We start from the raw sequence: 22,044 nt of genomic DNA, 5'->3' as shown, positions 1-22,044 counted from the left end.
TGAACATAGTTGTCCATACTTGTCCAGTTGTCCAAAATTTTTCTTTATATGTTTAATTAAATTAATTATTAATTTTTTTTAGCAGTTGCATAAAGTTGTCCTTACTTGTCCAGTTGTCCCTTGTTTATTCACATCCACTAAGCTAAAGAACACGTGCCCCAACAAAAATAGACACGTGCGCAGTCAAAGTACCACGTGCGCCGTCAATTTTGTACATAGTTGTACCCAATTGTCCAGTTGTCCAAAATTCTTCATTGTTTTCCTTTGGCGATTTTAGCATTTTTCCAGTTGTCCTTTAGTATAAATTATTATTTTGTAGTTGTCCACATGATTTTCGACTATTGCAGTTCATTTACAAGGTTTTCATGACACAAATTATGCAAAATCATAAATTTGCATCTTTTCCATCAAAAGATTGTTAACCTTATGAAAGTCTTCCTTGTATCATAAGGGATGTTTGATGTGAAATCAATAATATGTATTAGGAAAATGAAATTTTTATTTTATCCATGTTATTAATATTGTTCCTTATACTTTAAGACATGTTTGTATTTCTTAAGTATATACTTTCTTTATATATTTAATTTAGTTTAATTATTATTATTTTTTTAAATTAATGAGTTGCATATAGTTGTCCTTACTTGTCCAGTTGTCCTTTGCTTATTCACATCCACGAAGCTAAGCCCCGACAAAAATAGACATGTGCGCAGTCAAAGTGTCACGTGCGTCGTCAATTTTGTACATAGTTGTACCCAATTGTCCAATTGTCCAGAATTCTTCATAGTTGTCCTTTGGCGATTTTAGCATTTTTCTAGTTGTCCCTTGATATAAATTATTATTTTGTAGTTGTCCACATGATTTTTGACTACTATAGTCCATTTACAACATTTTCATACTACAATTTATGCAAAATCATAATTTTGCATCTTTTCCACCATAAAATTGTTAACATTATCAAAGTCTTCTTTGTATCATAAAAGGTGTTTGATGTCAAACCAATAATATGTATTAGAAAAATTATTATTTCATATTATCCATCTTTTTAATTTTATTCCTTATAGTTTTTAATCTTTTTGCATTTTTAACTGAATGCTTTCTTTTGATTCTTATAATTTTATTATTATTATTTTCTAATTAAAGAATTACATATAGTTGTACAAGTGTCCAGTTGTACCTTGTTAATTTCTATCCTGAAAGCATTCTCAGCCAAAAATAAAATCCTCTATACTAAATTGACTTTCCTAAGTGTACAGATGTCTGTCAAATTAAGAAACATGTGCACCTATGTATATAGTCAATTTTTGTATATAGTTGTACCTAATTGTCCAGTTGTCTGAAAATTTAATAGTTGTTCTTTTGAGATTTTAGCGTTTACATTGATTTTCAACTATTAATTTTCAGTTAAGAGGTTTTCATATTACAAGTTATGTAAAATCATATATTTTGTCTCTTTTGTTTCATAACATGATTAACAATATAATATAGATGTAATAAGTTATATGCTCTAAATATGAGATAGTAAATGATATAACATAGATGAAATTTCTTGAAATCCATTGAAATGTTTGTGTGGTTGATGCTCATTATCTCTTGAAAATAGAATAAAAGAATTCTCAATTAGCAATTATTCAAGTTGTTTTAGTTATACATATTTTTACTAGTTGTTATCTATCTCATAGTTGTACCATTTGTACTAGTTGTCTTCTATTTCTTAGTTGTACCATTTGTACCAGTTGTCTTTTATCTTTTAGTTGTATCATTTGTACTAGTTGTTCTTTTCTGCAGATGTGGTGATGAACTCAGGTTCTAATTCTAATCTACCTAAAAATCACAGAGATTCAACAACTAAACTCCATAATTTATGGACCATAAATTACCAATGCAAAGACCTAATAATCACATAAAACTTGGTTACCAATCCAATTTGCATACTGAAACAAATAATTTTCACAAATCCAATACCTAAATTGTGAAATCCCTAAATCCCTAAATAAGAACAAATCACCCAGATTTAAAGCTTCAACAATGGTAGAGGAGAAAGGAGATAAGAACAAGAAATTAATTGCAGAGGAAGAGGAAAAGGAGACGAAGACAAGGATTCGACGAAAAAGATGGATTTAGCTGGTTTTCAGATTCATTGACAACAAACTATCGGGAAACAAAATGAGCTCAAGAAAAAAAAACCAAAAATTTAAAAAATTAATTATTAGTGTCAATTAAAATTATTTAAACAATAACAAATTTGGACAATTTCACAAATGCCACAAGAATCTTTCATTAAGGGTAAAATTGAGAATATACATAGTTTATGGCATCCAGACTCAGTTATGGTACCTAAGATTTTTCTTTTCCAAATTATGGCATTTTGGCCATTGATTCTTTTTTTTTACGAAACTAAAAATGGATTTTTTTTTTGTCGTAAAAATGGAATTTATAAACCCAAAAGAGTTGAAAAAGAATTTGATGTCTTGATAAAAGTTCAAATATTTCAATGGTTACTATTCGGTTGCAGGATGAAGTAAAAAAATGGACTAAAGTCAGTGAGCTGATGGATGATCAAAGCAGAGAGAATGGAGAAAAGAGGATCTGCAGCAAAATACTTCATGAACCTGATCTAAGTCTTGTGGGTAAAATTAAACCAGGTGGTTTAGCAAGTCAAGATTCATATTGCTGGGACTAAGACGGATCAGTACCAGTGTAAAGCTCTATTGAGGTTGATAAACCAGTGTATAACTCTATTGGTTAATGCTAAGTTGAAGACTTGAAGTTGAGCAAAAAAATAAAGATATATATTATTTCGATGTCTCGTAGATAGCTTGGTGAACTCTCGAATCAAAGTTTACTTTAATCTTGTAAGGCATAAACCCTGAGAGATTGTTGAAGCCCCTATGCAAAAGTGCAACTCTCGAAGATGCAACACAACAACTTCAACATATTATTATTACTTTGTATTAGGCTGACATAAGCTAAACCACATCAATGCCATGTAAGTACTACCATAACCAGAGAAACTCTCAGTCTGATTTTATGCGGTTTTCCATGAAGACAATGGTGGAGTGTCAGAGTTCTTGAAGGTGGGCACCATGGCCATGTATCTTTCTCCCTTCACAGACTCTGGTTGGCTAATGGCCTCGAGCTCAGCCATATCTTCTGGAGTGAGTTTCACTGATAAAGCTCCAATGTTCTGGTTAAAGTTTTCGATCCTGGTGGTTCCTGGGATGGGGCAAACATCATCTCCCTGGTGATGAACCCATGCGAGTGCTAGCTGTGCGGGAGTGCATCCTTTCTTCTCAGACATTACACAAACCTTCTCGTACAGAATCTTGTTGTGGTCTAAGTTTTCCTGTTGGAATCTTGGTAGTCTCTGCAATAAGAAACAGAATTGAGAAAATATACAGTCACATTCTCAGCTAGGCTCATCAATCAAACAAGTCCTACAACAAAACGTTTGAACTTGCCTTTCTGAAGTCATCTTTGTCTAGCGTCTCAACAAGTTTTGGTCCAGATGCAAAGAAACCTTTTCCTAGAGGACTGTAAGCAACAATCCCGATCCCAAGTTCCCTGAAGAAAGGAAAAAAAGTGAACAATGAAGTTGCTTGATTTATGAAGAATGCACCAAGAAAGGAGGCTAAAATCTTGATACCTGCAGGTCGGGACGATTTCTTCTTCAACGTCTCTCGTCCACAAGGACCACTCTAGCTGCACAGCAGTTATTGGGTGAACAGCATGCGCTCTTCTGATAGTTGAGGCAGAGGCTTCAGACAAACCGATGTACTTTATTTTACCCTCTTCAACTAGCTTCTTGAGTTCTCCCATCTTAAAGACAAAAGAAACTGTTAAAGTTCAACAAAAAGGTGAGGAAAAAACTCAAATTTCTATAAAAGTCATCAAGCATTGGCAAACCCATTAAAGCTCAGAACCAACAATAATTGATTGATGAAGAAAGATTCTAAATTCATCTAAGTCAAAGAACTCTTCACCAGAAACAGAGAGAGATAGTGTTCCAAGGGAAAAATATAGTCACAACATATCACAAGGCAAAGATTAACACTATATAACTTCCATTTCATTTGATTGTAAGAATACTTACAGTGATTTCGATAGGGACACTAGTATCGATCCGATGCTGGTAATAAAGATCAATGCATTCCACATCTAGACGCTTTAAACTAGCCTCACAAGATGCTCTAACATACGCAGGATCTCCTTTTATCTCCATCTTTCCCTCTGTATAAATGATTCCGAATTTGGACGCAAGTTCCACTTTCTCCCTCATCCCGTTCTTGAGAGCCTGGCAGATCATTTCAAAACTTCAAGAATCAAATTTTTTTTCTTCTACAGATATGAAGCTCGATCAAATAAAGCAAGATCAATCACAAAAACCGAACCTTGCCGATGAGCAACTCGTTTGTGTGAGGACCGTACATGTCGGAGGTGTCAAGAAAAGTAACGCCGGAGTTAATTGCATGGTGGAGGAAAGCGATGTCGTCATTTTCCGGTACGGAAGAACCGTAGCGAGCGGAGAGACCCATGCAACCAAGACCTTGCGCGGATACCTCAAGGCCTTGACTTCCAAGCTTCATTCTCTTCACTCTGCAAGCTTCCGCCATGGATTTCTCTCACAACTCTCTCTCTCTCTCTGTCTCGCTTCTCTATGTGACTCTTGTAAAGCTATGAGTTGAGTGGAGTTGGTGATGATGAAGAATCGATTTTTCTTTGGTTGGTGAAGAAGACTAGCATAAACAAAGACTAGCATTAACAAAGACTAAAACATTTATAAATTGTTGACTTGTACTCCTTTTGTCTAAACATAAGTTAGGATCTTGTCTTCATCTTATCTAAATAATAATTTTGACACAAGAAACTTTATTTTTTGTCTTTCTCATAAGTTTTTGCCTTTTTGGTGAGCCGGTGAGTAACAAATTAAGTTCTGTTTCAAACTTTCTTTTAGTTTTTCTTCTATTATTATTTATTTTATTTATATTTGGATCTTCATCTTGCATATTGTTAACATACTCTGAAGTTTGAACATAACAGATCTTTTTCTATAGAGATTGGTCACAACAATGTATAAAAATGTAAATTGAAGTTTTCACTTGGGGAACTCTATACATATTCTTTCTTTTTCTATAGAGATTGGTCACAACAATGTATAAAAATGTAAATTGAAGTTTTCACTTGGGGAACTCTATACATATTCTTCAAGGCATTTCTTCTGAAACTCTCAAAAGATGCAACCACATCAACAATCTTGATCTCGCTGACAGAGTTAAGACTGCTTCAATGTCAGGCACCACCACAACAGAGAAACTCAGCCGGGTTTAAGCGGCTTTCCAAGAAGACAATGGTGGAGTGTCTGAGTTCTTGAAAGTGGTCGCGATGTTACCGTGTCTTTCTCCTTTAACAGACTCTTGTTGGCCAATGACCTCGAGCTCAGCCATCTCTTCTGGAGTGAGTTTCACTGATAAAGCTCCAATGTTCTGATCCAGGTTTTCGATTTTAGTGGTTCCAGGGATAGGGCAAACATCATCTCCCTGGTGGTGAACCCACGCGAGTGCTAGTTGTGCTGGAGTGCATCCTTTCTTCTCAGACATTGCACAAACCTTCTCGTAGAGAATCTTGTTGTGGTCTAAGTTTTCTTGTTGGAATCTTGGTAGAGTCTGCAATAAGAAACAGAATTGAGCAAAATATATAAGATTCATCAATCAAACAAGACTACAAGTCATACAAAACCTTTGTACTTGCCTTTCTAAAGTCATTATTTTCTAGGTTCTCAACAAGCTTGGGTCCTGATGCAAAGAAACCTCGTCCCAGAGGACTGTAAGCAACAATTCCAATCCCAAGTTCCCTAAAGAACGAAAGTAAAGATGATGTTCATTTAAGTATTAGTATAATGCACCATGAAAAGAAGAGCAAAATCTGCATTGACTCCCTTACCTGCAGGTCGGGATGATTTCTTCTTCCACGTCTCTCGTCCACAAAGACCATTCTAACTGCACAGCAGTTATTGGGTGAACCGCATGCGCTCTTCTGATAGTTGAAGCAGAGGCTTCAGACAAACCAATGTACTTTATTTTACCTTCTTCAACCAGCTTCTTCAGTTCTCCCATCTTGCAAATTGACAAAACAATAAAAGAACTTGTTAAGAACAGCAAAAGGTGTCTTCTTTCTACCAAGGAAGTGAAGTGCGACTCCAAGCAGATAACTTTTTCATTTCATTTTGAGGGTAAGAAGGCTTACAGTGATTTCGATAGGGACACGAGTATCAATCCGATGCTGATAATAAAGATCAATGCTTTTCACATCTAGACGCTTTAAACTAGCCTCACAAGCAGCTCTCACATACAAAGGATCTCCCTTTATCTCTCTCTTCCCCTCTGCAAAGCTGATTCCAAATTTGCTTGCAAGCTCTACTTTCTCCCTAAACCCATCTTTGAGAGCCTGACAAAAAAATTTGAACTTTTTAAATAATTAATCATTTCTAAAGAGTCAGATGCCAATTCCAAATCTCTAAAGTCGAATCTTTATTTTCCAATAAGATAGCAGAGCTCAAATACTTTGGAAAATCTCTCAAAAACTCATCTCGATTTAACTAAAATCAAAGCGAAAATGATCAGATCGAAGATCGGGAATTTCGAAATCCGAACCTTTCCGAGGAGAAACTCGTTGGTCTCAGGACCGTAGATGTCGGAGGTGTCAAGGAAAGTGACGCCGGATTCGATTGCGTGGCGGAGAAGAGCGATGGCTTCAGTTTCCGGCTTCGGAGCACCGTAGAAGGAGGAGAGGCCCATGCAGCCAAGACCTTGCGACGATACCTCAAGGCCTTGGCTTCCCAGCTTCATCCTCTTCACTCCGCAAGCTTCCGCCATTGATTTAGCTCACACCTCTTTCTTTCTCTGTCTCTTTGACTCTTGTAGAGTTTTGAATTGAGTGGAGAGGTTGTTGGAGTTGGGTTGGTGAAGGGTAATGATGAAAAATAATGCCGTTTCAACATCAATAAATGGTATTATCAACCGAAAAGGCAACAAAAAAACCAATTTAATTTGTCTTTCTTTATCTTTTTCGAGTTCATGAATTTATGGATCGACCAAAAAAAAAGAATTTAATTGTTGATATTTCTTACTACTTTTACTGATTTTATTTTTTTACTAAATTTACACAAAAGAAAATTATAGATATATCTTTGAATTAATATTCGTCCAAGAAAAAATTTCCATTAAAATGATATAAACATAGTACTGTTACTACTGTATGTAGTTATTTACTGGTATATAACAGTGTGAATAACTTTTTTTTTTGTTTTTTGAGAAAAAACTTTGTGAATAACTTGATCTTCATAAACCTTGATCATGATAAAATTCAGATATTTCAAAGTTTTATAAAGTCTCCTAAAACTTGGTGAATTAACGCTCGAATCATATGCATATTTTATTCTCTGAGATTATTGAAGCCCCCATAGCAAGCTCAAACTCTCCAAGATGCAATGCAAAACAAACAAGCGCAACATGTTATTACCTCGTATTGGAGTTGCAGACATAAGCTAAACCACTTCGATCCCATGTACGTATCACCATAACCAGAGAGACTCTCAACCGGTTTTATGAGGCTTTCCAAGAAGACAACGGTGGAGTGTCGGAGTTCTTGAAGGTGGGCACCATGGCCGTGTATCTGTCTCCTTTAACAGACTCAGGTTGGCCAATGACCTCAAGCTCAGCAATATCTTCTGGAGTGAGTTTCACTGATAAAGCGCCAATGTTCTGGTTAAGGTTTTCGATCTTGGTGGTTCCTGGGATGGGGCAAACATCATCTCCCTGGTGGTGAACCCACGCGAGTGCTAGTTGTGCTGGAGTGCATCCTTTCTTCTCAGACATTGCACAAACCTTCTCGTACAGAATCTTGTTGTGGTCTAAGTTTTCTTGTTGGAATCTTGGTAGAGTCTGCAATAAGAAACAGAATTGAGCTTATCTAAGGTTCCATCAATCAAGTTGTTTGAATGCAAATAACAGTAGTTGCCTTTCTGAAGTCATCATTGTCTAGCTTCTCAACAAGTTTGGGTCCAGATGCGAAGAAACCTCGTCCTAGAGGACTGTAAGCAACAATCCCAATCCTAAGTTCCCTGAAGAAAGCAAAGAGTGAACATGAAGTTTCATGATTGATGGATATAGCACCAATAAAGAAGAATGAAATCTAGATACCTGCAGGTTGGAACGATTTCTTCTTCCACGTCTCTCGTCCACAAGGACCACTCTAGCTGCACAGCAGTTATTGGGTGAACCGCATGCGCTCTTCTGATAGTTGAGGCAGAGGCTTCAGATAAACCAATGTACTTTATTTTACCTTCTTCAACCAGCTTCTTCAGTTCTCCCATCTTGGAATTGATAGACAAGCTTGATAAGTTCAGTAAAAAGGTGCTGGCTTTCTATAAAATTCAAGAAATGTGGCAAACCAATTCGAACAAGCAACCTTTAAGGAGTCTAATTGAGCAAAACCCCTCAGGGAATAAGCTAGCAGTATCACAAACAGAGGAAAAAGTGACATATCATTTGTCTCCAATCTATTTTCTTAGGACCTATTTCTTCAATCTTATCCAAAGCCAAAAATGAACCTACTTGGGAACTTTGAGGCATAGAGGAGGATTTGCAAGAGGAGGGCTTACAGTGATTTCGATAGGGACACGAGTATCGACCCGATGCTGATAATAGAGATCAATGCAGGCAACATCTAGCCGCTTTAAGCTTGCTTCACACGCAGCCCTCACATACGCAGGATCTCCCCTTACCTCTCGCTTTCCCTCTGCATAAGTGGCACCAAATTTGGTCGCAAGTTCCACTTTTTCCCTCACTCCATCAACCTTCAGAGCCTACCAAAATTCAAAATCTCTAACAATTAAACTCATTTCTACGAACGTGAAGCTCAAAGGATCAAGGCCAATTCCTCCAAAATCAAATGTACATTGGACGATTGCTCCATAATCAATCATCTAAAGAAATCGAACAATACATGATCAAATCGAATATCAGATATTTCGAAATTCGAAACCTTTCCGATGAGCAACTCATTGGTTTCGGGACCGTAGACATCGGAGGTGTCGAGGAAAGTGATCCCGGAGACAATTGCGTGGTGAAGAAGAGCGATTGCGTCGGTTTCAGGCTTGGAAGGACCGTAGAAAGCGGAAATGCCCATGCAACCAAGGCCTTGCGCCGATACCTCAAGGCCTTGGGTTCCCAGCTTCATCTTCCTCACTCCACAAGTCGCCATGGATTACTCTCTCTCCCTCTCTCGATCGAGTCTCGACTCTTGAATTGGGTTTCTGTTGTTGGACGCTTGTAGAGTTTTGTTCTGAAGAAAATAGCCGAATATAAAAGTTGACCATTTTAACCCTACTGAACGGTTTACAAATTGGTTTTCTATCCAATTCGATTTAGTGATTGGTTTAGGTGGGAATTAGACTATTAGTAAACTGTTAGAGCATCTCCAGAACTCCAAAAAAGAGTTTATAGGTTTTTTTTTAGTTTTTTTTTTATAAATCGGATGAACCCCAACCAATTTTTGCACCTCCAACCATGAACTCCAACCAATTTCATCAAAAACTCCTAAATTTTATCAAATCGAAGAATTATAAAATAATCCCCAAATGACGAAACCCTAATTCTAAACAATGAAATAACAAGTAGAACGAAGTTCGATCAATAGTCTACATACCTTTGGTTTTGAAATCGGTGAAAACTGGCTCGAATAACCGATGACAGTGTTGAGGATGTCGATTGGCGAATATCAGGTGGAGAAGGGTTTTTTTTCGAGTCGAAATTTTACAAAGAGAAGGAGAAGACCCAAGAAATTTTTTTTTCCACCAGGCCACTCATATTTCGCCACGTCGTCAGTGATACTCGGTAATACAGGTTCAAAAGTATGACTCCACTCATACGGAATCAATTGAAATGAGCTCATTATATTATTTTTAAAACCACAGAATTGAGCAGGCCCCACTTGTGAATCTCTTATGAGACTCCGTTGGAGCTGCTCTAATTCACGGTATTGTATTATATTTGTCCCACCATTTTGTTGGTCCGGTCCGGTCTTTGATTTTGACAGTTTGTTACAGGTATTAGTTTTTTCTATTATAAGAATGGTTGAGACCTGTATGTTACAGTTACATATGGTGGTGGAATTGAGTTTTTTTTTTTTTTTACCAATTCAAGTTAGATTCATAAGAAAAAATTAGTGACAATGGTCAACGACTAAACCATTTCATGATCAATTGATTATACATTGCAACACAAGTAAACTACAAAAGAAAAAACATTACATTTTGTACATACATTTCTTTCTAAGGCAATGGCTCTTTCTTATTGCAAACTCTTAGACCCATGTACCTAAACTTATTCACACACCCAAACCAGTAATCACACAATGAGCCAAACAGATTACAAACTCAACATAGACGGAGAAACTTCTCCAATGCAAATATTTGTTTTTTTTAAGTTGCTTTCCAAGTAGACAATGGTGGAGTCTCTGAGTTCTTGTAAGTAGCCATGTTGTTGTCATACCGTTCACCCTTCACGAAATCCGGTTTGGCAATGGCTTCAAGCTCAGCCATTTCTTCAGGAGTGAGCTTCACGGACAATGCTCCAATGTTCTGGTTTAGGTTTTCGATCTTGGAAGTTCCTGGAATGGGACAGACATCATCTCCTCTGTGATGAACCCATGCCAAAGCTAGTTGTGCAGGAGTGCAGCTTTTCTTTGTCGCCATCGCTTGAACTTTCTCGTAGAGAATCTTGTTGTGGTCTAGATTCTCCTGTTGGAACCTAGGTAGATCCTGTGACAGAGCAATAGCAATAAGCAGAACATACTAAGATCATCACTCCAAAATCTTGAAATGTGCTACAATGTTGGTTTAAGAAACAAAGAACATATATATACTTGCCTTCCGATAGTCATCTTGGTCTAGATTCTCAACAAGCTTGGGTCCTGATGCCAAGAAGCCTCTTCCTAAAGGGCTATAAGCTACAATTCCAATCCCAAGCTCCCTAGAGATATTACAAGAGATGAGATATGACTTAAAACATGTAAACGAAGAGGAAAGTTATGTATGCCTGATTCTGATTCCGCACACCTGCAAGTAGGAATGATATCTTCTTCCACGTCTCTAGACCACAAGGACCATTCTATTTGCACAGCGGTTATTGGGAGAACAGCATGTGCTCTTCTGATAGTTGAAGCTGAAGCTTCAGATAAACCAATATACTTTATTTTACCTTCTTCAGTTAGCTTCTTCAATTCTCCCATCTATGAAAAACACATTTCACTCAAACCATAAGTTCAACAAAAGAAAAAGGAGCAAAACAAAATATATACCAAACCAAAAGCAGGTCAAGAAACAGAGCATTAGTTTTGTCATGAAATAAGCGATGAATCATCACAAGCCAGGCCTGTCATATAAGCATATCTCAAACTAAAACCAAGAAGCCATACCGTAACTTCGATGGGGACAGTGGTATCGATCCGATGCTGGTAATAAAGATCAATGGAGGTAACACCAAGACGCCTTAAACTTGCTTCACAAGCAGACCTCACATACTCTGGATCTCCCCTGAAACCAAATTTTCCATCTTCAGAAGCAGTGATCCCAAATTTTGTCGCTAATTCCACTTTCTCCCTCAACCCATCTTTCAATGCCTGTCAACGAATGTAAAAGCTCGATGGTTGGCACGAACCCTTAATCACAGCCTAAACCCTAAATCATTGATTTGTTTACCTTGCCGAGGAGCAGCTCGTTTGTCTCGGGGCCGTAGATGTCTGATGTGTCTAGGAATGTGATTCCGGCGTTAATGGCGTGACGGAGGAGAGAGACGGCGTTAGTCTCAGGTGTCGGAGCACCGTAGAAGGCGGAGAGACCCATGCAACCAAGTCCCTGAGCCGACACTTCAAGGCCTTGGCTCCCAAGCTTCATCCTCCGTACCCCGCAAGCTTCCGCCATTGATTAATCAAAAGAAAGAAAGATTCAACGAAAATGGGTTTAGGTGGATTCAGGAGAAGATTCTAAGTGGGATTTATAGGAGTAGAGACTGTGGAGTGGGTGTGCCATTGCTCTGCCGGTTCAGTGTTCTGGATGTGTTTATTTATTATTAGTCAAAGAAAGCAAAGAGGAGTAAACCAAAAATTGTAGTCTTCTTAGGATTTGAATTGTACGTTTTGATTGTACAGTAAAATCTCTATAAATTAATAATATCGAGACCATGATATTTTATTAATTTATCGTAATATTAATTTATTTATAAATTAATAATTATTAATTTATAAAAAAATTGTTTTTTGTCTATCTTCTCCTTAAATTTTATTTAAATGTTGTTATATTTAAGAATCTAAACTCATATGTTTATAAAATGATATGCACAAACTTAGAATTATGATTATTAATCATAGTAATCACAATAGAATAGTGGTTTCTATTAATTTTGGACTAAATTATCTATGTAAGAATATAAATGTCTATTAATACAAAATTTATAAAAAGTTATGACTACTATCTTTAATGTTAATTAGTGCTGGAATTGAAAACAATAGCATTATATAATTCAAAACAGTTACTAGTAAAAAAAAAAAATTTTCACATCCAATTTTTTTTTATAAATTTTGAATGAAAATAAATAAAAAAACAATAACAACTATTGGTGTAAATAAGTAATGAAATGTTTTCAATAAAATTCTAAACTTAAATAAAAACAAACAACACATTAATCATATCTTAGTATATTATATCTTATATATATTGAAATTTATATAATTATTAATTTATGTTTATATTAGAACCACATAATTACATAGGGATTTCATAATAAATTATTATTTTATTATTTTATTGAATTTTATTGATTTTTACATTGGTTCCGATTCGGGATCGGATAAATTTATTAATTTATAATAATTATTAATTTATCGAGTATTAATTTATAGAGGTTCTACTATATTTTTTAATTTAAAGTTGTTATGATTAAAAAGAGACTAATTTTATATATCTATTGACGTCATTGATGATTTCATATCAGCACTCATCTTTGGAATATTCCATAATCATATTATAGTTTTGGAATTTTGATAATGAGATGGACCTTTCCAAGAAAAGTCCCTTAAAAAACACAACTAGTTGGAATAACCATTGACAATATATAAAAAATTGTTTAATAAAAATTACAATATCAAGATAACTAGATAAGGTGATTTCGAATTTACAATCATCAAATTTTCTGCTTTTCAAACACTGATTAGTAATCATCATCGGTCGGATATTTAAGTGCAATGAAAGAAGAATAGTGTGGTTAGAAATAATCAAAATTACTCCATGAATGAATTAAGTTGTGTTAACAGATATCTTCATTCACCATAAGGATAATGAATCGAAGTTTAGAGATGTTAGATGATGTTGAAAAAAAGAGGATAAGTTAGATTACTTATAATGCAAGTCATCTTTCAATAACTTTTCTTTTAACCATTAACTAGAAAACGGGCATTAGATTTGATTATCTATAAGATGACAGCATGTAAAAGAACAGCAGCAGCAAGAAGGGAAGACATCAAAGCACAAAACTCACCTTATAAATTCCATCTTTTGATAATGCAAATTTAGAGTGTTCCTTCACAGTTGAATCACAGAAAGATCGCACGAAATCCCAATCAAAACGCTCAGCCTCTTTAAACCAGAGAAAGAGCACATTTACCCAGATTTGTCACGAGTACTCTGTGCAATTCCTTCGGAAACAAGGCCGAACAATCACAGTTCGATCCTCCGATGATAGAACAGAGAAAAGTTGAAGGTAATTGGAGAAGGAGGAGAAGACATCGCCGACGTGGGACGATTCGATGAGAGAGAAGTAAAGGACGAAGGAAAGACAAAATGACAACTTTGGGCCTGTTCGTTTGATCGATGCCAGCGACACATGAATTTTGGAGACGCGCGACAACTTCATCTATCGGCAACAACCGTTAAAAACTTAAAAAGGTGACTGCAGGAAGTCGCTGATTTTTACAGCGTCACCGGCAACACCATCAACATCGATCAAAGTAAACGCAGCGTCATCATTTCTTTTCACTTCCGTTGAGTTTGCTTCCTTGGGTGTCTATTTTTATTGCCGCAGAACTTAGTCGCAGCGGCGACTTAACGAACAGGCCCTTTATTAAATTTGATTTCCAATGATTACATAACATCGTATATATAGACAAACCAGTAAAGAAAACCCTAGTAGCACACATGACAGGTGTCTACAGACAGCTAATCTCACACGATCCAAGAACGCTGAACGGATTGCTCACAAGATTGGCTGAGGTCTTCGTACAGAGGTAGACCACGATTTGTCTTCATCTGCAGAGCATAAAGCAGCAACGGCTATCTCTGCTTTTGAGTTGTTGGGCTTGGCAAAATCATCACGGCCCATGTCTTCCTTCCTCAAATGGGCCATATCTTCGTTCTTTAATTCAGGCCCAGATATCAGATTTCAACTATCACCATTTGGAGGCAAATGTACACCTTCACTATTAAGAAGTCGGACGTCATCAGTGGACGCCATTTTTTGGTTTCGAATTTGTGAAAAATTTTACAATCCCCCGCTAATTGAGAACATAGAAGAAGATGCATGCACATTAGAGAATGTCTACACTTATACCACTTTTTCACCCATCTTCTTCTTAAATTTTCTTTCAAATGATGTTATATTTAAGAATTTAAACTCATATACTTATAAAATAACATGCACAAACTTAATATTATAACTACTAATCATAACAATCACAATAAAATAGTTGTTTTTATTTGTTAATTGTGGACTAAATTATCTATTTAAGAATATAAATGTTTATTCGTACAACATTTATAAAAAAAATTATGACTAAAATTCTTAATATTAGTGCTGAAATTGAAAACAATACCATACTATATTTGAAACAGTTACGATTAACAAATCAATTATCACATCCAAATTTTTTTCACAATTGAATGGAGATAAATAAAAACAATGTTAAAAGCTATTAATGTAAATAAGTAAAAAGATGTTTTCAATCAAATTTCAAACTTAAATAAAAACAAACAACACATTAATCATATTTTAGTATATTATATCTTATATATATATACATAAATTTATATAATTATTAATTTATGTTTATGTTGGGACCATATATTTACATAAGGGTTTCAAAATAAGTATCATCTTATTATCTTATCGAATTTGATGGATTTTTACACTGACCAGACTCGGGACCAGAAAAATTTATTAATTTATAGTGATTATTAATTTATCGAGTATTAATTTATAGAGGTTCTACTGTACAACTCAATTTAAACAGTACAAATAACTCTATCATATTATTTTGGTTTAATAGGTAGTACCAGCAGCTAAAGCAATCCAAAAAACACCCAACAAAACAGTAGAAACAGTTTGGATATATGAAACATTATAAACTTGTTTTCAAACTGCTGCTGTGAACAACTGAACAATCAATGCAGATATGGCAGTCACCAATAGTCTTAATTTGTAAGGCTTGATGAAACCTCCAGCAATCATTGGTATGATTGCACCAAGAAACATCCATACCACTGATTTGCCAATCCCCTTTTTGAGTTTGTCTCTTCCCTTTTTGAGTTTGTCTCTTCTCTTTTTATCCTTCATCTAATATTGAAGTCAAAATTGAACTATGATTGAAACAACAAAAAAATAAGAAAGCATTATCCTTACATTGGTTTGAGCGATGATGGTGATAATGTTTTTGAAGATTTTCCTTGCCACACTTCCAAGAAATTTTGCCAAACAGTTCACAAAGAGAAACTGTTTCAGATCCTTGTTTCATAAGTGCAATTGTAAGCTATTGTTGTCACAAGACTTGCCATCAACTCTCCCAATTCATCTCCCCCAACAAAACCTGTTGGGGCAAAGAAGTTTTGCAAGCAAGTGGGGAGGCCATCATATGCAATCTAAGGTAGGAGTTTTCCTCGAGTAGTTTATTAGGCTTCTGCAAAAAAGAACGAACAAATCTCATTCAGCATAACGCTTAAAACAAATTACAATTGCAAACCTTACCTTGATAAGGAGTTCAGATTCATCTTTATCCTTCCTCTGCTCCTCCTTAGCCTTTCTTTGCAGATCTTCAACCTGCTTAGCCAATCCCTTTGTGGCTTTCTTCTTTCCTTTCTCTTACTTCACCTAAACATTAACACACATTAATATATATTGAAAGATGAAATTGGTTTGAATCAATGAATAGAAACAAAACAAAAACTTACATTTGTTTCAGATTTTTGTTGTATGAAATTTGTGCAAAATTGGACACACAGTTTTGTTGAGTTCCTTGTTGGAATAAGTTAGATTATAGGCAGTGATGCTTATCAAACTGCCTATGAATGTGCCTAGTTCATCTCCAGACACATAACCGGCTAGAACTACGTATGGTTACAACCATTTGGGAAGGATGTCATATTCTCTTTTGAGGTTTGAATTTTCCACAAACAAAATTTTCTGCATAGAATGAACAAAATAAATACAGATGATATGTAAATGCAGCTTAAAACAAAATGGAAGTGTGCAGACCTTTTTGGATTCATCTTTCTCTGGCTTTTGCTGCATTATTTCTGATTGCTTCTTCATCTCTTTTTCGAGATTTCTTACTTCTTCTTTTAGTTGATCGTTATGATATTGTTCCATGCCCAACTACTGCAGTGTCATTGAGATTGTCTTTTGAGATACAAAATGTGCAAATGTTGTTCATTTTTCTCATTGATTTTCCACTTTCATGCATTAGCTCCATGTTCCACTTTTTTCATTAGTCAATTGGAAATCCTGAAACACATTATGCTTCTCCTCACTAAGTAAGTACTCTCCAAGACAATACATGGATTTTAAAGTCTCATTGTTCAAATTTCCTTTTCTTATTAAGAGAATGTAAACTTGGGAAAAAAATTGATTTTATCCGAATTGTTAGTGTATAATGAATAACTTGTTAATTGACTAATTAAAATATGTTATGTGAAATATATTTTGTTGCATCTTATATTGTGAAACCAGTTTATTTATTGGTTCAGTGGCATTATTTCACATTTTAACGATCATACTTTATAATTTGTTTACTAAATTAAACAAAGTATGAAGCAGTTTAATTTGAAGAGAAAAAGAAAAACAAAAAGACTCAATGAGTATCATTGTAGTTATTGGTATTTCGCAAAACGGCACCCATAAATTTTCTCTCTTTTATCTTTTTGGTTTAGTAAAGAAACTATTGTACAAACTAAACCCTTTCTCAACAAAATTTTAGCTAATTTGTATTTCAAGATTTTTAGTCTGGTCACATTTTTGTATTTATTTATTATCTTATATATAAAAGATGGCAAACTCTCTCTATATGAGTGCTACCTCAGCATTTTAGAGTTAATATGGAGATGACATGTGTCAATTTTTAATTTGAAGTTATAATTTTTAAACCACTCAAAGAAAATGAAAAGTTTTTTTATTAATTGATTCTTAAATAACATTTATGTAAATATTGAACAAGAATTTATGTTATAATTATTTAAAAATATTGATGGTTTTTTGGTATAAAAATTTTAATTTTTTAATGATATTGTATTTAAAATTGATTGATTTATAATAATATATCAATTGATGATTATGTTGTTTTTAGAAAAATAAAAAATATATAAATTTGAAGTAGTTGAAAAAAAAACCCGTCCGTTGCTATTCACCTAGTTTTATTAATGAGACATATATAATGTACATGCGTTTGATTTCGGGTTTTCTCAAACCAAACCTAAACCAAGCTAAGTATCTACCAAAATGAACCAAACTAAACCAACCCAAAAATAGAATTCTTAATCGAACCACGGTTTAAGGTAACCGAATCCATATCCGAAATGTTCCACCTTACGGATTTAGAATCGTTTAATTGGCAATTTGTATTTGCTCAAGAGCATTCTTTCTCCACGAAATCCGCATCTAAGAACCTCGACACAAATCCCAAACCCTAAAAGCATCATCGAAATTCGTCATAAGCCCTAACCTAACACTCACCACTCGGGTTCTGTTTCTCGTCGTAGCTTCTTCTCTTGTTATTTCCGATCCTAATCTTCTGCAAATACGTGCATCGCAAGCCGATCTTCTTCTCCCTCTCCACGAGCCTCTCCACCACTAAAGGATCGACCTTTTCTCCTTGCCAGTCGAAAATGTTGAACGAAATCGACGGTCCTCGATTCGGTCTCGTCTTGGGCCCGCAGATTTTGACCAGAGGCATCTCTGTTTGATGAGAGCCTGGGTGTTTCAGACTCGTCAAGGCTCGAACCACCCACAAAGTTAACGACTTTGATCTACGACTGATCAGTATCAGCCCCAGAGAATCTGCGTGGGCTAAACCTCGAAACTCGATAATTGCTTTATCCTCTTCTTCGATATCATCAATCTCAGTGGCGGAAGTTGACGCCTTGTGGTCCTCGTGGTCCAGAAAACCTTGAAATTTCATCATTTTCTGTTTTCTAAGCCGGTTCGGCATTTACGGCCGTGAGATTCGCCGGATTCGTGACGTGTTCAGGTGCTTCTGACAAAGCTTGAGAGCTAGATTTCTTTACGAACAAGCAACCGAGACCGGAAGGATTGTCTTTCCCTAAAACCTCTGTAAAAGAACAGATGAGGAAATCTGGCTGGAACAGAGAAAGACCTAAAGTCTCCATGTCTTTGGAACCTAAAGCAGAGGTGTCGAGCAACACGTGCCATTCGTTTTCGTGGGCTAAACTCATCCACGAGTAAGAATACGAAGCTCCTGTGACCAGAGATTGAAGGGGAAACACAGAGTCCTCTTTTATCTTCATTCCCTCTTCTTCTTCTTCTCTTATTGCTCTTGGTGATTTTCCTCTTCAGTTTCTCAGAGACAATCCAGTGCTCGGCCACGAAAACTCGGCTGATTCGGGTTTTATACCCTTTTTCTCTGAGATTCTGATCATTTCTTCTACTGCTTCATCTTCGTAGTTGTATACTGTGAGAAGATTTGGATATGTTTTGAAATAGTAGAGTTCCGCTAGAATCTTGAAAGCAGAGGAACGGTCTTGAGTTAGAATCATGTGATATTCGGATTCTTCTAGATTCATAAAACCCATGATTCTTTTCCTCATCCTCGACTGAAATCGAGATTATTCGCACGCTTGTGATAACAATTCTTTACCGGAGCTCACTGCCTTGCAAGAAAAGGTAAAGAGAGATTGATTCAAATCGGATTCCGATTCGGAGATTTGTCGGAATTTTGAGTAAGAGAACAAATGCTGTTACTGGCCGGTGTGGTTTAACAACACGTGGTGAGACGAGTACGAGAGGTTCTGATACTCTGTAGATCGGAGATGATCGGCTTGAGTTGTCTGCAAGTAATCTGGGAAAGCTGTGATGAGATCGTAGAAAGATGTACGCAGAGAAGGGAGAGATTCTTGGCAAGTGAACTTGATGTCTCTGGTTAGAAACGAAGCTCCTGATGTGATCAATGAGAACTCGAGTTCTTCTTCTGGTTTCTGAGATACGGAATGGGATGAGAATGGTGATGAACAGCAGCCATTGAAGCAAGCTTCAGAAGCTTCGTGTATATTTAAGTTGCAGTTTGTTTCAGTGTATATTTTTTCAAACACCATTATGGTTTTGTACTCTCCTTTATGTTTAATAAAAGTATCGATTCTGGACAATTAGGACAACCATTAATAGAAAAAAAAAAAAAAAAAGAATATCAATTCTGATGCATAAGTAAACCAAAGTATCATTAAAACAAACTATTTAATTAGTAAAGGTCTAAATTAAAACATAAACTATCATTTCCATACATTCTGAAAGACGGCCTTGTATACAACGTTAAAGTAAGACGCGGGCACAAAAGTTTTCTAGAACAATCACATCTTCCAATTATTAACTTTGTTACCAATAAAAAAACCGAACATAAATATAACAACATCTGATATATATATATATAACAACAATGTTAGACATTTGACCAACCATAAAAAAAAATATAACAACCATGAATATTGTTCCATCTACTCACACATTGCAATTCCAAAAGGTTTTTTTCTGACCAATTCTTTCTATCTCTCCCTTACCAGAACTTTCTTTCCTTTTTTTCGTAAGTGTGTGTCATTCTAATCAGTTATTCCATGTATTTTTGTCTTCTTGTTTAACATATTTTATATCTGATTTATGTTTCTTCTTCTAATCGTTTTTGACTTTAACTTATTTTTATATCTGATTTAAGTTTCTTCTTCTTTCTCTCTCAGTTAGTCATTGTCTTTCTCTACCGATTATCATTTCTCATTGTTTTTATCTTCTCTGGCTTATTATTCTTTCAGTTTTTCTCCATCCCGTCTTCAACCTCAACTTCTTCTGCTTTGTCTTCTTCTTCTTATTTTTTATTTTTGTTTATCTTCTCCCTCGTATTTACTTTTCTATTTTTCATCGTACCCAACTTATTCTTCTTCTTCATATTCTTTCAGTTTTTATTCATCTTCTCCAAATCTTTACCCTCTTCTTCTTTCTTCTTCTTTGACGTCTTGGTCTAATCTACATTTTTATTATACTTATGTTTTTTTATTTTCTTTGTATTTGTCATCTTTCTCGTCATTTCCGAATTTTTTTTCCATCTTTTTGCTTTTCTTTATCTTTAATTTCTTTTTCTTTTGTCATCTTATCATCATCTTCATCTTCTCTGAATCATATTTTTATATTTCTTCCTTTTCCAGTTTTTCTTTGTCATTTTCTTTTGTTTTTTTTCTTCTCCCTGTTCTTCCTCATTACCCTTCTTCTTCGTCTTTTTTATATTCTCCTTTGACGTCTACTTTGCCATCTTCGATTTCTTCTTCCTTTTTATTGTTTTCGTCTTCTAAAGCTTCTTTTTTTCTTCAGCTTTGTCTCGATTTTATTCTTCAAGATTTCTTCCTCCTCTTCTTGATCCCTTTAATTTCTTCATTATCTTCATATTCTCCGAGTTCATATTCTTTCTCCCGATTTCTTATTCGTCGGATGTTTCTTTATCTCATTGTTGTCTTCTGCCTCCGTATTCAACTTTATCAAAATACTCCATTTTCAGTTTCCATTACTATCTTTCTCTCTCTCTCTATAGAATCCTAATTTAGATCTGTCTTGAATATTGCTCGAGAATTTTTTTTATTTTTCTCCTTCATGATAGATAAATTCCACAATAGATATGTTTAGTCTTGTTTCCTTTAACTTCTCCTTCTCTCTTTTGTTATATTTGCTAGAGAGCTAGGAGCTATACATGTCGCTATTGACGTTGTTTGTGTTGCTGCTTTAGTGTCAAAAATTACAGATTTTCAGAAATTAGGTATCAATAATAATTACAGATTGTCACAAATTAGGTATAATACGGCTCCCAACTCTCTAATAATGTTTGTATTCTGCAGACTTTAAGTGTCACTATTTATTATATCAACCCTTAAATCAAGAACATGAGATTAAAAGAAGAACATTGAAAGCAAATTTGATTTACATAACATGGTCTAATAAGTAACACAAAAATCAATTCAAATAAATGTCTCAAATTGTTGAAATGCTAAACGTTTTCATAAAATAATATAAAATTAAACATAGGACTTCACCAATGTTCTTTGTCTTCTGTCTTCTTTCATTTTTCTTGTTTTGGTGAATCAAGAAGACTGTGGAAAACTGAAACCACCATTTGCAAAATTTTGGTGGTAGATCCCAACATTTGCTTCATCCACTATAGCTTCATACTCTCCATGTTTCTCAAGCCAGTCCTGCCAAATAGTTGTTGCAAAATTCAACAAAAATTGACATTTGAATACTAAACATAAAAAAATTGTTTGTATAATAGAAAAACTCCGTTTAAAACAACAAACTTAGTAGAATTACACCATAGACAATAGGAGATAACTACATTACCTCAAATGAAATCGAAAAACACAGAAACTAAATAAAAGCATTTTCTTCTCTTTTAATTTCGATTCTATTTTTGATTATCTTATATATAAAACTTGACTAACTTTCTCCAGCTGCTTCCCAGGTCAAG

At 35.1% G+C, this 22,044-nt stretch overlaps 4 protein-coding genes and 1 pseudogene across 6 annotated transcripts; all 5 read right to left on the bottom strand.

Annotated features, from left to right (window-relative positions):
* Positions 1-2,812: 2,812 nt before the first annotated feature.
* On the bottom strand, positions 2,813-4,741 carry LOC18009914 (probable aldo-keto reductase 3). The gene is made up of 5 exons (XM_006392066.2): positions 4,389-4,741; positions 4,091-4,291; positions 3,644-3,816; positions 3,459-3,561; positions 2,813-3,364 (listed from the first exon to the last, which is right to left on the bottom strand). Exons 1-5 carry the CDS (start codon positions 4,608-4,610, stop codon positions 3,026-3,028), a joined length of 1,038 nt encoding a protein of 345 aa, XP_006392128.1. The 5' UTR covers positions 4,611-4,741; the 3' UTR covers positions 2,813-3,025.
* Positions 4,742-5,071: 330 nt separating this feature from the next.
* LOC18009935 (probable aldo-keto reductase 4) lies at positions 5,072-7,775 on the bottom strand. 2 transcript variants are annotated; one of them, XM_024148134.1, is made up of 6 exons: positions 7,516-7,775; positions 6,648-6,910; positions 6,241-6,441; positions 5,938-6,110; positions 5,746-5,848; positions 5,072-5,660 (listed from the first exon to the last, which is right to left on the bottom strand). In XM_024148134.1, exons 2-6 carry the CDS (start codon positions 6,867-6,869, stop codon positions 5,322-5,324), a joined length of 1,038 nt encoding a protein of 345 aa, XP_024003902.1. In that variant the 5' UTR covers positions 6,870-6,910; positions 7,516-7,775; the 3' UTR covers positions 5,072-5,321. The 2 variants fall into 2 exon arrangements, with proteins under 2 accessions (XP_024003902.1, XP_006392127.1); XM_006392065.2 differs by lacking the exon at positions 7,516-7,775 and having other exon boundaries at positions 6,648-6,984.
* Positions 7,530-9,294, bottom strand: LOC18010015 (probable aldo-keto reductase 4). The gene is made up of 5 exons (XM_006392064.2): positions 9,040-9,294; positions 8,657-8,860; positions 8,196-8,368; positions 8,014-8,116; positions 7,530-7,937 (listed from the first exon to the last, which is right to left on the bottom strand). Exons 1-5 carry the CDS (start codon positions 9,256-9,258, stop codon positions 7,599-7,601), a joined length of 1,038 nt encoding a protein of 345 aa, XP_006392126.1. The 5' UTR covers positions 9,259-9,294; the 3' UTR covers positions 7,530-7,598.
* A 1,183-nt stretch (positions 9,295-10,477) lies between these two features.
* On the bottom strand, positions 10,478-21,254 carry LOC18010023 (probable aldo-keto reductase 6). Of its 2 annotated transcripts, XM_006392063.2 has the most exons (7): positions 21,226-21,254; positions 20,753-20,775; positions 11,756-11,982; positions 11,473-11,676; positions 11,114-11,286; positions 10,925-11,027; positions 10,478-10,816 (listed from the first exon to the last, which is right to left on the bottom strand). In XM_006392063.2, exons 3-7 carry the CDS (start codon positions 11,975-11,977, stop codon positions 10,478-10,480), a joined length of 1,041 nt encoding a protein of 346 aa, XP_006392125.1. In that variant the 5' UTR covers positions 11,978-11,982; positions 20,753-20,775; positions 21,226-21,254. The 2 variants fall into 2 exon arrangements, with proteins under 2 accessions (XP_006392125.1, XP_024003909.1); XM_024148141.1 differs by lacking the exons at positions 20,753-20,775; positions 21,226-21,254 and having other exon boundaries at positions 10,806-10,816; positions 10,921-11,027; positions 11,756-11,977.
* On the bottom strand, positions 17,941-19,654 carry LOC18010238 (annotated as a pseudogene).
* Positions 21,255-22,044: the final 790 nt, after the last annotated feature.

This window comes from Eutrema salsugineum, unplaced genomic scaffold (genome assembly GCF_000478725.1).
Source record: "Eutrema salsugineum unplaced genomic scaffold, Eutsalg1_0 scaffold_8, whole genome shotgun sequence".
Lineage (NCBI taxonomy): Eukaryota > Viridiplantae > Streptophyta > Magnoliopsida > Brassicales > Brassicaceae > Eutrema > Eutrema salsugineum.
The sequence above is the reverse complement of the archived record's forward strand: the minus strand, read 5'-3'. Positions and strand labels throughout refer to the sequence as shown.